At 50.6% G+C, this 12,121-nt stretch overlaps 1 protein-coding gene across 1 annotated transcript in view; it reads left to right on the forward strand.

The window, feature by feature from the left end:
- Positions 1–12,121, forward strand: part of DFFB (DNA fragmentation factor, 40kDa, beta polypeptide (caspase-activated DNase)) — a 27,555-nt gene extending 15,434 nt beyond the window's left edge. The window contains exon 8 of the mRNA XM_008574572.1: positions 11,748–12,121. Within this exon, the coding sequence (XP_008572794.1) occupies positions 11,748–12,012 (265 nt within the window). The 3' untranslated portion in view covers positions 12,013–12,121. The remainder of the gene's footprint in view (positions 1–11,747) is intronic.

A 12,121-nucleotide genomic window follows, 5' to 3' on the forward strand; every position in this document is an offset into this window, starting at 1 on the left:
TTCTCTGGAGTGTCCTGGTTTATGCACTCACCGGTCCTGTGTATTCACATTGCTCCCTGTCCTTGCCGCCCTGTCGTAGTCTATTTCTGTTGCTTACAGTTTCGGAGGCTGGGAACGCCAATGTCCAGGTAACACTTCTGGTGAGAGTCTTGGTAGTGGTGACAGTGAAGGCAGAGTATCATACTGTGAAAATGGTGGAGCGGAGAGAGAGTAACCTCCTCATTCACTCTCCTTTTAAAGCCCTCAGAACCACACCCCTGACCACCATTATTAACCCATTCACTCCTGCACGGTCCTACGATCCAACCACCTCTTCAAGGCCCCACCTTTCAATTACTGTAATAGGATTTCCCACCCTCTTAATAGTCACAGTGGGGGCCAGGTTTCTAATACATAAAACTTGGGGGACACATTCAAGCTTCAGTGAGTTTGGGGGACATAACTCCCTCCACTGGACACCCCTTGGTGCCGTGGCACTACTTTGCATTTCCCAGTCTGATAGGTGAGAGACAGACTCTCTTGCTTTAATTTTTATTTTCCTGATTATTAGGAAGATTGAATATCTCTTTAGATGTTTTTTGGCCATTTCTGTCTTCTGCGTTGCTTAGTTTTGATTGAGTTTTTGGTCTTATTTATTTGTAGGAATTCTTTACATATTCTGTATACTATTTCTTTGGTGGCTATTTGTATTACAGGTATCTTTTTCCAGTGTTGGCTTGTCTTTTAATATTATGATGTCTCTTATCAGGACAGGTTTTAAATTTTAATGTGCTCAGACTTATCTTTTCCTTTTTGTATGTTTAGAAATCCTTCCCTGCCCCGTTTATCATAATGATTTTCTGCTATTTTTTCTCTACTGTTTAGCTGTACCCCTGTCCACATGCACTGAGCGCTCAAAGATGATTTCTGGGCTCTCCAGGCCACTTTCTGCTCTTGTCCTTCTCATGACTCATTAGAGGGTGGGGACATCAATCTAGGAACACAACCAGCATTAAAAAGTGACATAGGCCAGCCTAGAACAGAATGCACAGCATGAACCAGGGGCATGTTTCATGAAATGTTTGTTTCAGTTAGTTATATTTCTTTCTTTTGAAATACATATATTTACACATAGATATGTGTATTGGGTTTTAATGAAAAATGTGTTTTTTACCACCATTTATGAAAAAGCTGGGGACACACTAGTCTGTTTTCCCCAAGCCATAGCCACAGGCCTGCTCCCGACATCTGTGGGGCTCAAAGTCACCTGCCACATGTTTAAATGCTTAAGAGTTAAAAGACAAACAAACTGTGAAATAAAACACACGCTGTCCTCCTACTTGGACTAAGACATCATTGTGGCCTGGAAGGCCAGGCTCCAGGTTCGAGAAGAATTCGTAGACTTCTTGGAGTTCTGGAATGTGGCAGCACAGGGGAGCTGGCCCCTGGCATCCCAGGCCTGCCCCTTCTTGTCCCACACCTAGTGCCACCTCATGCCACGGGAGCCTGCCATGGTACATCCAGGCTTTGAACCCCCTCCCCTCAGGCTAGGGGTATATGCACTGGTAGAAGCCTGTCTAAGGAGGGTGGACTGGTGAAGAGGCCTGTGCAGGCCCCAAAGCAGCTTGGAGGCCTCTGGGAAGGACGTTGCAGGTCCCGGGCACTGGGAGCATGGCAAGGGCAGGGTGGTGCCGGGGTCTCCACATGGGCTCTGGGTGGGCCTCGCTCCTTGGCCCTGAAGAATCCTGCCTCTGGGGATGGGCCGCAGTGGGTCCCTGGAAAGCAGGTATCCCCTCTGCTTAGGTGGGAGGGCATTTGTGCCAACGCCGTCCTCTGTGTGTCGTCCGCGGTGTGCAGGTTGTGTTGTCCATGGCGGACTGCCCTCCCAGTGTTCTTCAGAGTGGTCTTTGACCGTCTTTGGCCCTTTGCTTAATAAATTCTTGCTTTTATTTTTTTGTTCCTACTCTCTTACTTTTTTGGGTTTGTTTGTGCTTAATCATTAATTTGTATCTCTCTTGTGTTCTGACATATATTTAAGGCTACAGATTTCTCTTAATACTGCTTTGTCTGCATCCCACAAGTTCAGAATTTGTCATTCAGTGCTAAACATTTTCTAATTTCCATTATGCTTTTATTTTATTTTATTTTTTAATTTATAAAGAAAAGAGGTTTCTTTGGCTCACGATTCTGGGACATCTGCATCTGGCGCGGGCCTCTGGCTGCTGCCACTCCTGGCGGAAAGTGGCAGGCAGCTGGCAGGTGCAGGATCACATGGCGAGAGGATGGAAGATTTTATTTTGGATCCATGAATTATCTAGAGGTCTGTGGTTTCCAGACTTGTTTTTGTGCTTGTTCTCAATGTCTTGTTATATTCCTACGTATCTTCCACTGTGTTCCGTTTGTAAATGGTCAACATTTGTGAATGTGCTAAGACTTTCTTTATACGCATAATGCTTTTGCCCCAAATTCCACTTCGTTGGGTTTCTGTGGCTTTGCCAGCTTTCTCTTGGCTAGCATGGCATTTTCCACTGCTTTCATTCGACCTCTGCATGTCACTGGGTTTGGGTGTGTCTCCTCGTGCAAGTTTAGCCACCTTTTGTTTTCATCTGAGGCTGTCCATCTCTCCATGGGTGCCGGGAGCCCGTGTGTGTGATAGGACACTGCTGTCTCCCCCAGGACAGCCACGCTGCAGGTCTCCCGCTCTCAGCTGTGTCCCAGTGTCTGGCCACAGTGGCCAGGCAGCTAATGTTTGTTGGATATTTCATTGAGTGAATAGATTTGAGTTTGTTTTTGCTACTTTGTCCTGGGTTTCCTGTTTGCTGTACCATTTTCTTACCTTTTTGGGGGCTTCTGGTGTCTTTTGTTGATTTAACTGAGTTTTCTTTTCCCTTGCCTGTCACTCCACCCTTCCGTGCTCTTTTTGCAGAGCACCCCCTTGTGTTAATGCTGCACAGAATGCTGGTGTGTGTCTGTGGCCAACACTTCCTTACAGTCACCAGCAGAGCCACCGTCTCTGTCCCCACATGCTGCTGACACTTGGTGCTGTTGTCACACCCTGTTTCTGTGTCTGGCCCTTTGTCGTCTTTCACGAGGGTCTGGGAGGGTGAGTTCTTTCCAGTCTTTGAAAATGTCCACACAGCTTCTACCCTTGAGTAATTAGCTAATATTGGGTTTTTGGTTAACAAGTATCTACCTTCAGTACTTTGAAGAAAGATTCCATTGTCTTCCGGCATCTGATCTTGAGAAGTCTGTTAGTCTGATTTTCTGCCGTTTTTATATAGTTTTAGTGTTCTCTTTCTCTTCGAAAATGATATGTCTCTAGTAGGTACAGGTCTTTCTTTTTCTTTTTCTTTTTTGTCTTTTTGTCTTTTTCCGTGTCTGGCAACGGATCGCAACCCTCAGTGTTGCCCCCGTACCGGACCAGGGACCGGCAACGGGACCGCAACCCTCGGTGCTGCCCCCGCGCCTCGCTCAGCCAGTGAGCGGGAACCGGTCTGTATGTGGGATCCGAAGCCTCGGGCGGGAGCGCCACCACGCTGCCAAGCAGCGCACTGTAGCAGGGCGCCACCGGGCCGGCCCCCAGGTCTTTCTTTTCATTGTGACTGGGACTTGTCTCTGTTCTGAAGACCTGCTGTTCTTTAGTTTGGAAGGTCCGTGAGCATCCGGCGGGTGTCGCTGTCGCGCTCCCCCGTGCGGCTCCTCCAGAGCTGTCGTGGGACTGGGCCGTGTGGGGCCTTCTCATCCCACACTCCTCGTGCTGTCTGCTCTTTCATGGTGCCAGCTCTGTGCTGCTGCATTACTGTGTCCTGCTGTACACTGAATTGTGTCCCCAAAATTCACCTACTGAAAGCCCGACCCCTGATGTGACTGCATCTGCTGATAGGGTCTTTGGGGGGTAAGTAAGGTTAAATGAGGTCTTGGTCATGGGAGTGGGGCCTTAATCCAGTGGGACTGATGTCCTCATGAGAAGAGGAAGAGGCTTGCTCCTCCCCACTCCCACCTCGCGCCTTGTGAGGACGCAGTGAGGAGGCGGCCACCTGCCAGCCAGGAGGAGCCCTCACCAGAACCAACCCTGCTGCACCTGGACCTGGGACTCCCACTCCAGAACCGGGGAACGGGAATGTGTGCTGTGCAGGCCCGGTCTGTGGTGCTCTGTCACCAGGGTGCTCCCTGTGTCACCCGCTTGTGCTCTCCAGCTGCAGTGTGTCCAGTCTGTGGTTCCAGTCTGTGGTGCTCTGTCACCAGGGTGCTCCCTGTGTCACCCGCTCGTGCTCTCCAGCTGCAGNTAATGATTTTCTGCTATTTTTTCTCTACTGTTTAGCTGTACCCCTGTCCACATGCACTGAGTGCTCAAAGATGATTTCTGGGCTCTCCAGGCCACTTTCTGCTCTTGTCCTTCTCATGACTCATTAGAGGGTGGGGACATCAATCTAGGAACACAACCAGCATTAAAAAGTGACATAGGCCAGCCTAGAACAGAATGCACAGCATGAACCAGGGGCATGTTTCATGAAATGTTTGTTTCAGTTAGTTATATTTCTTTCTTTTGATATACATATATTTACACATAGATATGTGTATTGGGTTTTAATGAAAAATGTGTTTTTTACCACCATTTATGAAAAAGCTGGGGAAACACTAGTCTGTTTTCCCCAAGCCATAGCCACAGGCCTGCTCCCGACATCTGTGGGGCTCAAAGTCACCTGCCACATGTTTAAATGCTTAAGAGTTAAAAGACAAACAAACTGTGAAATAAAACACACGCTGTCCTCCTACTTGGACTAAGACATCATTGTGGCCTGGAAGGCCAGGCTCCAGGTTCGAGAAGAATTCGTAGACTTCTTGGAGTTCTGGAATGTGGCAGCACAGGGGAGCTGGCCCCTGGCATCCCAGGCCTGCCCCTTCTTGTCCCACACCTAGTGCCACCTCATGCCACGGGAGCCTGCCATGGTACATCCAGGCTTTGAACCCCCTCCCCTCAGGCTAGGGGTATATGCACTGGTAGAAGCCTGTCTGAGGAGGGTGGACTGGTGAAGAGGCCTGTGCAGGCCCCAAAGCAGCTTGGAGGCCTCTGGGAAGGACGTTGCAGGTCCCGGGCACTGGGAGCATGGCAAGGGCAGGGTGGTGCTGGGGTCTCCACATGGGCTCTGGGTGGGCCTCGCTCCTTGGCCCTGAAGAATCCTGCCTCTGAGGATGGGCCGCAGTGGGTCCCTGGAAAGCAGGTATCCCCTCTGCTTAGGTGGGAGGGCATTTGTGCCAACGCCGTCCTCTGTGTGTCGTCCGCGGTGTGCAGGTTGTGTTGTCCATGGCGGACTGCCCTCCCAGTGTTCTTCAGAGTGGTCTTTGACCGTCTTTGGCCCTTTGCTTAATAAATTCTTGCTTTTATTTTTTTGTTCCTACTCTCTTACTTTTTTGGGTTTGTTTGTGCTTAATCATTAATTTGTATCTCTCTTGTGTTCTGACATATATTTAAGGCTACAGATTTCTCTTAATACTGCTTTGTCTGCATCCCACAAGTTCAGAATTTGTCATTCAGTGCTAAACATTTTCTAATTTCCATTATGCTTTTATTTTATTTTATTTTTTAATTTATGAAGAAAAGAGGTTTCTTTGGCTCACGATTCTGGGACATCTGCATCTGGCGCGGGCCTCTGGCTGCTGCCACTCCTGGCGGAAAGTGGCAGGCAGCTGGCAGGTGCAGGATCACATGGCGAGAGGATGGAAGATTTTATTTTGGATACATGAATTATCTAGAGGTCTGTGGTTTCCAGACTTGTTTTTGTGCTTGTTCTCAATGTCTTGTTATATTCCTACGTATCTTCCACTGTGTTCCGTTTGTAAATGGTCAACATTTGTGAATGTGCTAAGACTTTCTTTATACGCATAATGCTTTTGCCCCAAATTCCACTTCGTTGGGTTTCTGTGGCTTTGCCAGCTTTCTCTTGGCTAGCATGGCATTTTCCACTGCTTTCATTCGACCTCTGCATGTCACTGGGTTTGGGTGTGTCTCCTCGTGCAAGTTTAGCCACCTTTTGTTTTCATCTGAGGCTGTCCATCTCTCCATGGGTGCCGGGAGCCCGTGTGTGTGATAGGACACTGCTGTCTCCCCCAGGACAGCCACGCTGCAGGTCTCCCGCTCTCAGCTGTGTCCCAGTGTCTGGCCACAGTGGCCAGGCAGCTAATGTTTGTTGGATATTTCATTGAGTGAATAGATTTGAGTTTGTTTTTGCTACTTTGTCCTGGGTTTCCTGTTTGCTGTACCATTTTCTTACCTTTTTGGGGGCTTCTGGTGTCTTTTGTTGATTTAACTGAGTTTTCTTTTCCCTTGCCTGTCACTCCACCCTTCCGTGCTCTTTTTGCAGAGCACCCCCTTGTGTTAATGCTGCACAGAATGCTGGTGTGTGTCTGTGGCCAACACTTCCTTACAGTCACCAGCAGAGCCACCGTCTCTGTCCCCACATGCTGCTGACACTTGGTGCTGTTGTCACACCCTGTTTCTGTGTCTGGCCCTTTGTCGTCTTTCACGAGGGTCTGGGAGGGTGAGTTCTTTCCAGTCTTTGAAAATGTCCACACAGCTTCTACCCTTGAGTAATTAGCTAATATTGGGTTTTTGGTTAACAAGTATCTACCTTCAGTACTTTGAAGAAAGATTCCATTGTCTTCCGGCATCTGATCTTGAGAAGTCTGCCCCAAATTCCACTTCGTTGGGTTTCTGTGGCTTTGCCAGCTTTCTCTTGGCTAGCATGGCATTTTCCACTGCTTTCATTCGACCTCTGCATGTCACTGGGTTTGGGTGTGTCTCCTCGTGCAAGTTTAGCCACCTTTTGTTTTCATCTGAGGCTGTCCATCTCTCCATGGGTGCCGGGAGCCCGTGTGTGTGATAGGACACTGCTGTCTCCCCCAGGACAGCCACGCTGCAGGTCTCCCGCTCTCAGCTGTGTCCCAGTGTCTGGCCACAGTGGCCAGGCAGCTAATGTTTGTTGGATATTTCATTGAGTGAATAGATTTGAGTTTGTTTTTGCTACTTTGTCCTGGGTTTCCTGTTTGCTGTACCATTTTCTTACCTTTTTGGGGGCTTCTGGTGTCTTTTGTTGATTTAACTGAGTTTTCTTTTCCCTTGCCTGTCACTCCACCCTTCCGTGCTCTTTTTGCAGAGCACCCCCTTGTGTTAATGCTGCACAGAATGCTGGTGTGTGTCTGTGGCCAACACTTCCTTACAGTCACCAGCAGAGCCACCGTCTCTGTCCCCACATGCTGCTGACACTTGGTGCTGTTGTCACACCCTGTTTCTGTGTCTGGCCCTTTGTCGTCTTTCACGAGGGTCTGGGAGGGTGAGTTCTTTCCAGTCTTTGAAAATGTCCACACAGCTTCTACCCTTGAGTAATTAGCTAATATTGGGTTTTTGGTTAACAAGTATCTACCTTCAGTACTTTGAAGAAAGATTCCATTGTCTTCCGGCATCTGATCTTGAGAAGTCTGTTAGTCTGATTTTCTGCCGTTTTTATATAGTTTTAGTGTTCTCTTTCTCTTCGAAAATGATATGTCTCTAGTAGGTACAGGTCTTTCTTTTTCTTTTTCTTTTTTGTCTTTTTGTCTTTTTCCGTGTCTGGCAACGGATCGCAACCCTCAGTGTTGCCCCCGTACCGGACCAGGGACCGGCAACGGGACCGCAACCCTCGGTGCTGCCCCCGCGCCTCGCTCAGCCAGTGAGCGGGAACCGGTCTGTATGTGGGATCCGAAGCCTCGGGCGGGAGCGCCACCACGCTGCCAAGCAGCGCACTGTAGCAGGGCGCCACCGGGCCGGCCCCCAGGTCTTTCTTTTCATTGTGACTGGGACTTGTCTCTGTTCTGAAGACCTGCTGTTCTTTAGTTTGGAAGGTCCGTGAGCATCCGGCGGGTGTCGCTGTCGCGCTCCCCCGTGCGGCTCCTCCAGAGCTGTCGTGGGACTGGGCCGTGTGGGGCCTTCTCATCCCACACTCCTCGTGCTGTCTGCTCTTTCATGGTGCCAGCTCTGTGCTGCTGCATTACTGTGTCCTGCTGTACACTGAATTGTGTCCCCAAAATTCACCTACTGAAAGCCCGACCCCTGATGTGACTGCATCTGCTGATAGGGTCTTTGGGGGGTAAGTAAGGTTAAATGAGGTCTTGGTCATGGGAGTGGGGCCTTAATCCAGTGGGACTGATGTCCTCATGAGAAGAGGAAGAGGCTTGCTCCTCCCCACTCCCACCTCGCGCCTTGTGAGGACGCAGTGAGGAGGCGGCCACCTGCCAGCCAGGAGGAGCCCTCACCAGAACCAACCCTGCTGCACCTGGACCTGGGACTCCCACTCCAGAACCGGGGAACGGGAATGTGTGCTGTGCAGGCCCGGTCTGTGGTGCTCTGTCACCAGGGTGCTCCCTGTGTCACCCGCTTGTGCTCTCCAGCTGCAGTGTGTCCAGTCTGTGGTTCCAGTCTGTGGTGCTCTGTCACCAGGGCGCTCCCTGTGTCACCCGCTCGTGCTCTCCAGCTGCAGTGTGTCCAGTCTGTGGTGCTCTGTCACCAGGGCGCTCCCTGTGTCACCCGCTCGTGCTCTCCAGCTGCAGTGTGTCCAGTCTGTGGTGCTCTGTCACCAGGGCGCTCCCTGTGTCACCCGCTCGTGCTCTCCAGCTGCAGTGTGTCCAGTCTGTGGTGCTCTGTCACCAGGGCGCTCCCTGTGTCACCCGCTCGTGCTCTCCAGCTGCAGTGTGTCCAGTCTGTGGTGCTCTGTCACCAGGGCGCTCCCTGTGTCACCCGCTCGTGCTCTCCAGCTGCAGTGTGTCCAGTCTGTGGTTCCAGTCTGTGGTGCTCTGTCACCAGGGCGCTCCCCGTGTCACCCGCTCGTGCTCTCCAGCTGCAGCGTGTCCAGTCTGTGTGCCAGTGTTGCCTTTTTTGTTGTGCTTTTGGGTTCTTTTTAAAACAAGCCTCTTCTGTTCTCATTATTTCTTTTTCTTTTTAGTCACTCTAGTCATCCGTTTTAAGCATAGTTATTTTATGGTTGTGTGTGAAGAATTTAACCTGGCCCAAAGAGAGGTCTGGCCCTTGTCTTTGACCCTGGAAGATGTCTCTAGGCCCTTGGAATGTGCTGCCTGACAAGAAGAGCATCTTTATTTACCTGGGGCCTTAAGCCACACTAGATAGTCTAACAACATTTAGGGTGGGGGCTTTGGGTCACTCAGTATCCACTTGACCTCATAGGGGCTGGAGACTGGGGCTGGTCACGTGGGCAGTCAGCCATGTCCATGTGAAAGTGCCTGTAAGGACCGATGACACTGATACCCGGTGAGCTTCCCTGCTGGTGGTGCTCCCTGTGTGATGTCACACAGCGTCACTGGAAAAACTGGTGCTGCCCGTGACTTCATAGCGGGGGTGACCTGGGTTCCTGGGTTGGAAAGTTCCTGGGTTGGAACTCTCCTGGGTTCTGCCGCACACACCTCTTAACCTTGGCTGATTTTAATCCACAGCCTTTAGCTGTAATCAACTGTTACCATGAGTATAACAGCTTTCAGTGGGTTCTGTGAGTCCTTTGGTACATTATTGAACCTGAGAGGGTTTCATGGACCCCTGAACTCTGCATTGTTTTCAGAAGTGAGGGGTTTTATGGACCCCTGAACTCTGCATTTCTTGTTAGAAGTGAGGGAGGCTTGGGGATCCCTGAACTCTGCAGCTGGAGTCAGAAGTGAGGGAGGCTTGGGGACCCCTGAACCCTGTAGCTGGTGTCAGAAGTGAGGGGTTTTATGGACCCCTGAACTCTGCATTTCTTGTTAGAAGTGAGGGGGGCTTGGGGACCCCTGAACCCTGTAGCTGGTGTCAGAAGTGAGGGGTTTTATGGACCCCTGAACTCTGCATTTCTTGTTAGAAGTGAGGGGGGCTTGGGGACCCCTGAACCCTGCAGCTGGTGTCAGAAGTGAGGGGTCTGGGGCGCCCGTGACCTGCAGCTGGTGTTAGAGTGAGGGGTCTGGGGACCCCATGCCCTGTAGCTGGGGTCTCAGGGACTCCCATGCTTCTCAGGGTCTGCTGCAGAGTGATCTGCCTGGGCAGGCCTGTGCCGATGGTGCTGCTTGGTCCCCTCCCTTGCCTGTCGCAGTGTTGTTCCTTCTGCACGCGTGTGTGCGTTTGGATTCTGGGCTCATGTGCAGTGGGAATTGTTTTCCCGTGGGTGTCCTTTGTGCGTCACTTCTCACAGGATCCCTACGGGGAGCGGTTTGCTCTCGATTCCTCCAGACGCCCAGTGTTCTCAATGTTTCTGAACAATTTTATACTAGTTCTTGCTGGTGGCTCCTGTGCCACGTTGGTGTTGTACATTTGGACCATATGCCTGTGCAAGGCGTAGGCCTCAGGCTCTGTGGGTGTCAGTGGAAGGGGGTTACACAGGAGGCTCCCAAGGAGCCACACTCCTGGCGTCTGGACCCTGTGCACCCCCACCCGCCCTCCTTCTGATGCTGAATTCAGGCTTGGCTGCGTGACAACAGCAGACAGGACGCAGAGAGCAAAAGAGGCCTGCTCAGTGCTTGCACGCTGGGGCTTGTCCTCTGAACACTGCTGTCCCTGTGTGAGGGAGCCTGACCTCACCCCTGAGGGTGTTAGACCACAGAGGAGGAGGGTCGGCCCCGCCAGCGAGCCAGGCCAGTCCCGGAAACCACCGCGTTTCGGGCAGTCGGTTATGCAGCAGAAGGTAACTGACACAGTGGCTGGTTTCCCTTCCTCTTACCCACAGCCCTGCACTCCGTGCAAGCTTTCCCGTTTCTTTAGTGGCTGGAGTGGGATCTCGGCCCCCACGCCCCACCCTCGAGGGCTCCTCAGGCCTATATCAGGGACTGGGACCCTGGGGAGCCCCCAGAGTGTAGCTGCCTGTGGGGAGCCCCCTTCTTTCTTTTGATCACAACTTTGTGTTTTTAAAAAGGGTACTTATTCAGCGTTCCCGTGTCGTAGGGGAGAGGAGTCTATCTGGGCCAGTTTAGTCCCCCATCTGGCCACAAGCCCTCCCAGCCGTGGTATTTCTAATTCCATGTCATAAGTTTACAAGTTCTTACACTTGTTATTGCGTGGCCTTTCAAAGTGTTTATAAGTGAAACAATTTCACACAAAGCCATATTGCATTTTTTTAAGCAGACACACATATATGCATGTAAAAGTACAAGATTAGGACTGGAGAGATGAATATTGAACCTGAGTACTGACCTGGGGAGGGAAGGAGGGAAATGAAATTAAGGTGGCAGTCAAAGGTGACTTTAGCTTTATTGATAAGATTCTATTTTAACAATTCTCATATATTCTTGTGTAACTTTCTGGTAAGTCTATACATAGAGAAAAGGCAGAAGCAAATAAGCCAAATTGTTGATGGAATGTGGTTGACTCCCTTTTTTTCTGTGTACTTTTCAGCATTTTGAACAATGGCCACAAATCAAGTTGTGAGAAGTTAGACATGCTGCGTCACTGGCACAGGCTCTGCTAGACAGGCCTGGCCCGCAGGCCTGGCCACGTTCGGAGAGTTGTGCCTGGGCCCGCTGGATAAGCCCTGCCTGTTTCATTGCCACCTGGTCCTCTGGGGCTGTTTCTGTGTGTGCTTCCTTTTGCAATCTTGAAAATTCTCCACTGGTCTTTTCCTGTAAGCAGCCAAACACAGCTTTATGTTTTAGCTACACTTGAGTAGAAACCGGATCTCTGTGGTTTGATAGGAAACATGCTGCAGCAACCTGTGGCCTGTGGCACCGTAGCCACAGAAGATGACTATCTCTCCCTCACTTTGCAGAATAGAAAAGAAACGCACCATCGTCCCCACGCTGGCGGAAGCAATTAGGGAACGAGGTGGAAGAGAAGTAGACTGGGAGTATTTTTACAGCCTGCTTTTTACATCAGAGAACCTGAAGTTGGTGCACATTGCCTGCCACACGAAGACCACCCACAAGTGCGACTGTGACCCGACCAGAATCTACAAGCCCCAGACCAGGGCAAAGAAGTGGCGGCCTGCTCGGAAATGCCAGCGCCGCGCACGCACTGCCTTTGCACCCCTGTGATGGCCCCACAGGGTGCGTGTGACTGTAACAGGTGCTAGTTTTCTTTCCTTGTAACTCCAGTAGTCTCTAGAAAAGTTAAGAAAAATTTTTTCCTACAAATCTGATTTCA

This window comes from Galeopterus variegatus, unplaced genomic scaffold (assembly GCF_000696425.1).
Source record: "Galeopterus variegatus unplaced genomic scaffold, G_variegatus-3.0.2 Scaffold1065, whole genome shotgun sequence".
Lineage (NCBI taxonomy): Eukaryota > Metazoa > Chordata > Mammalia > Dermoptera > Cynocephalidae > Galeopterus > Galeopterus variegatus.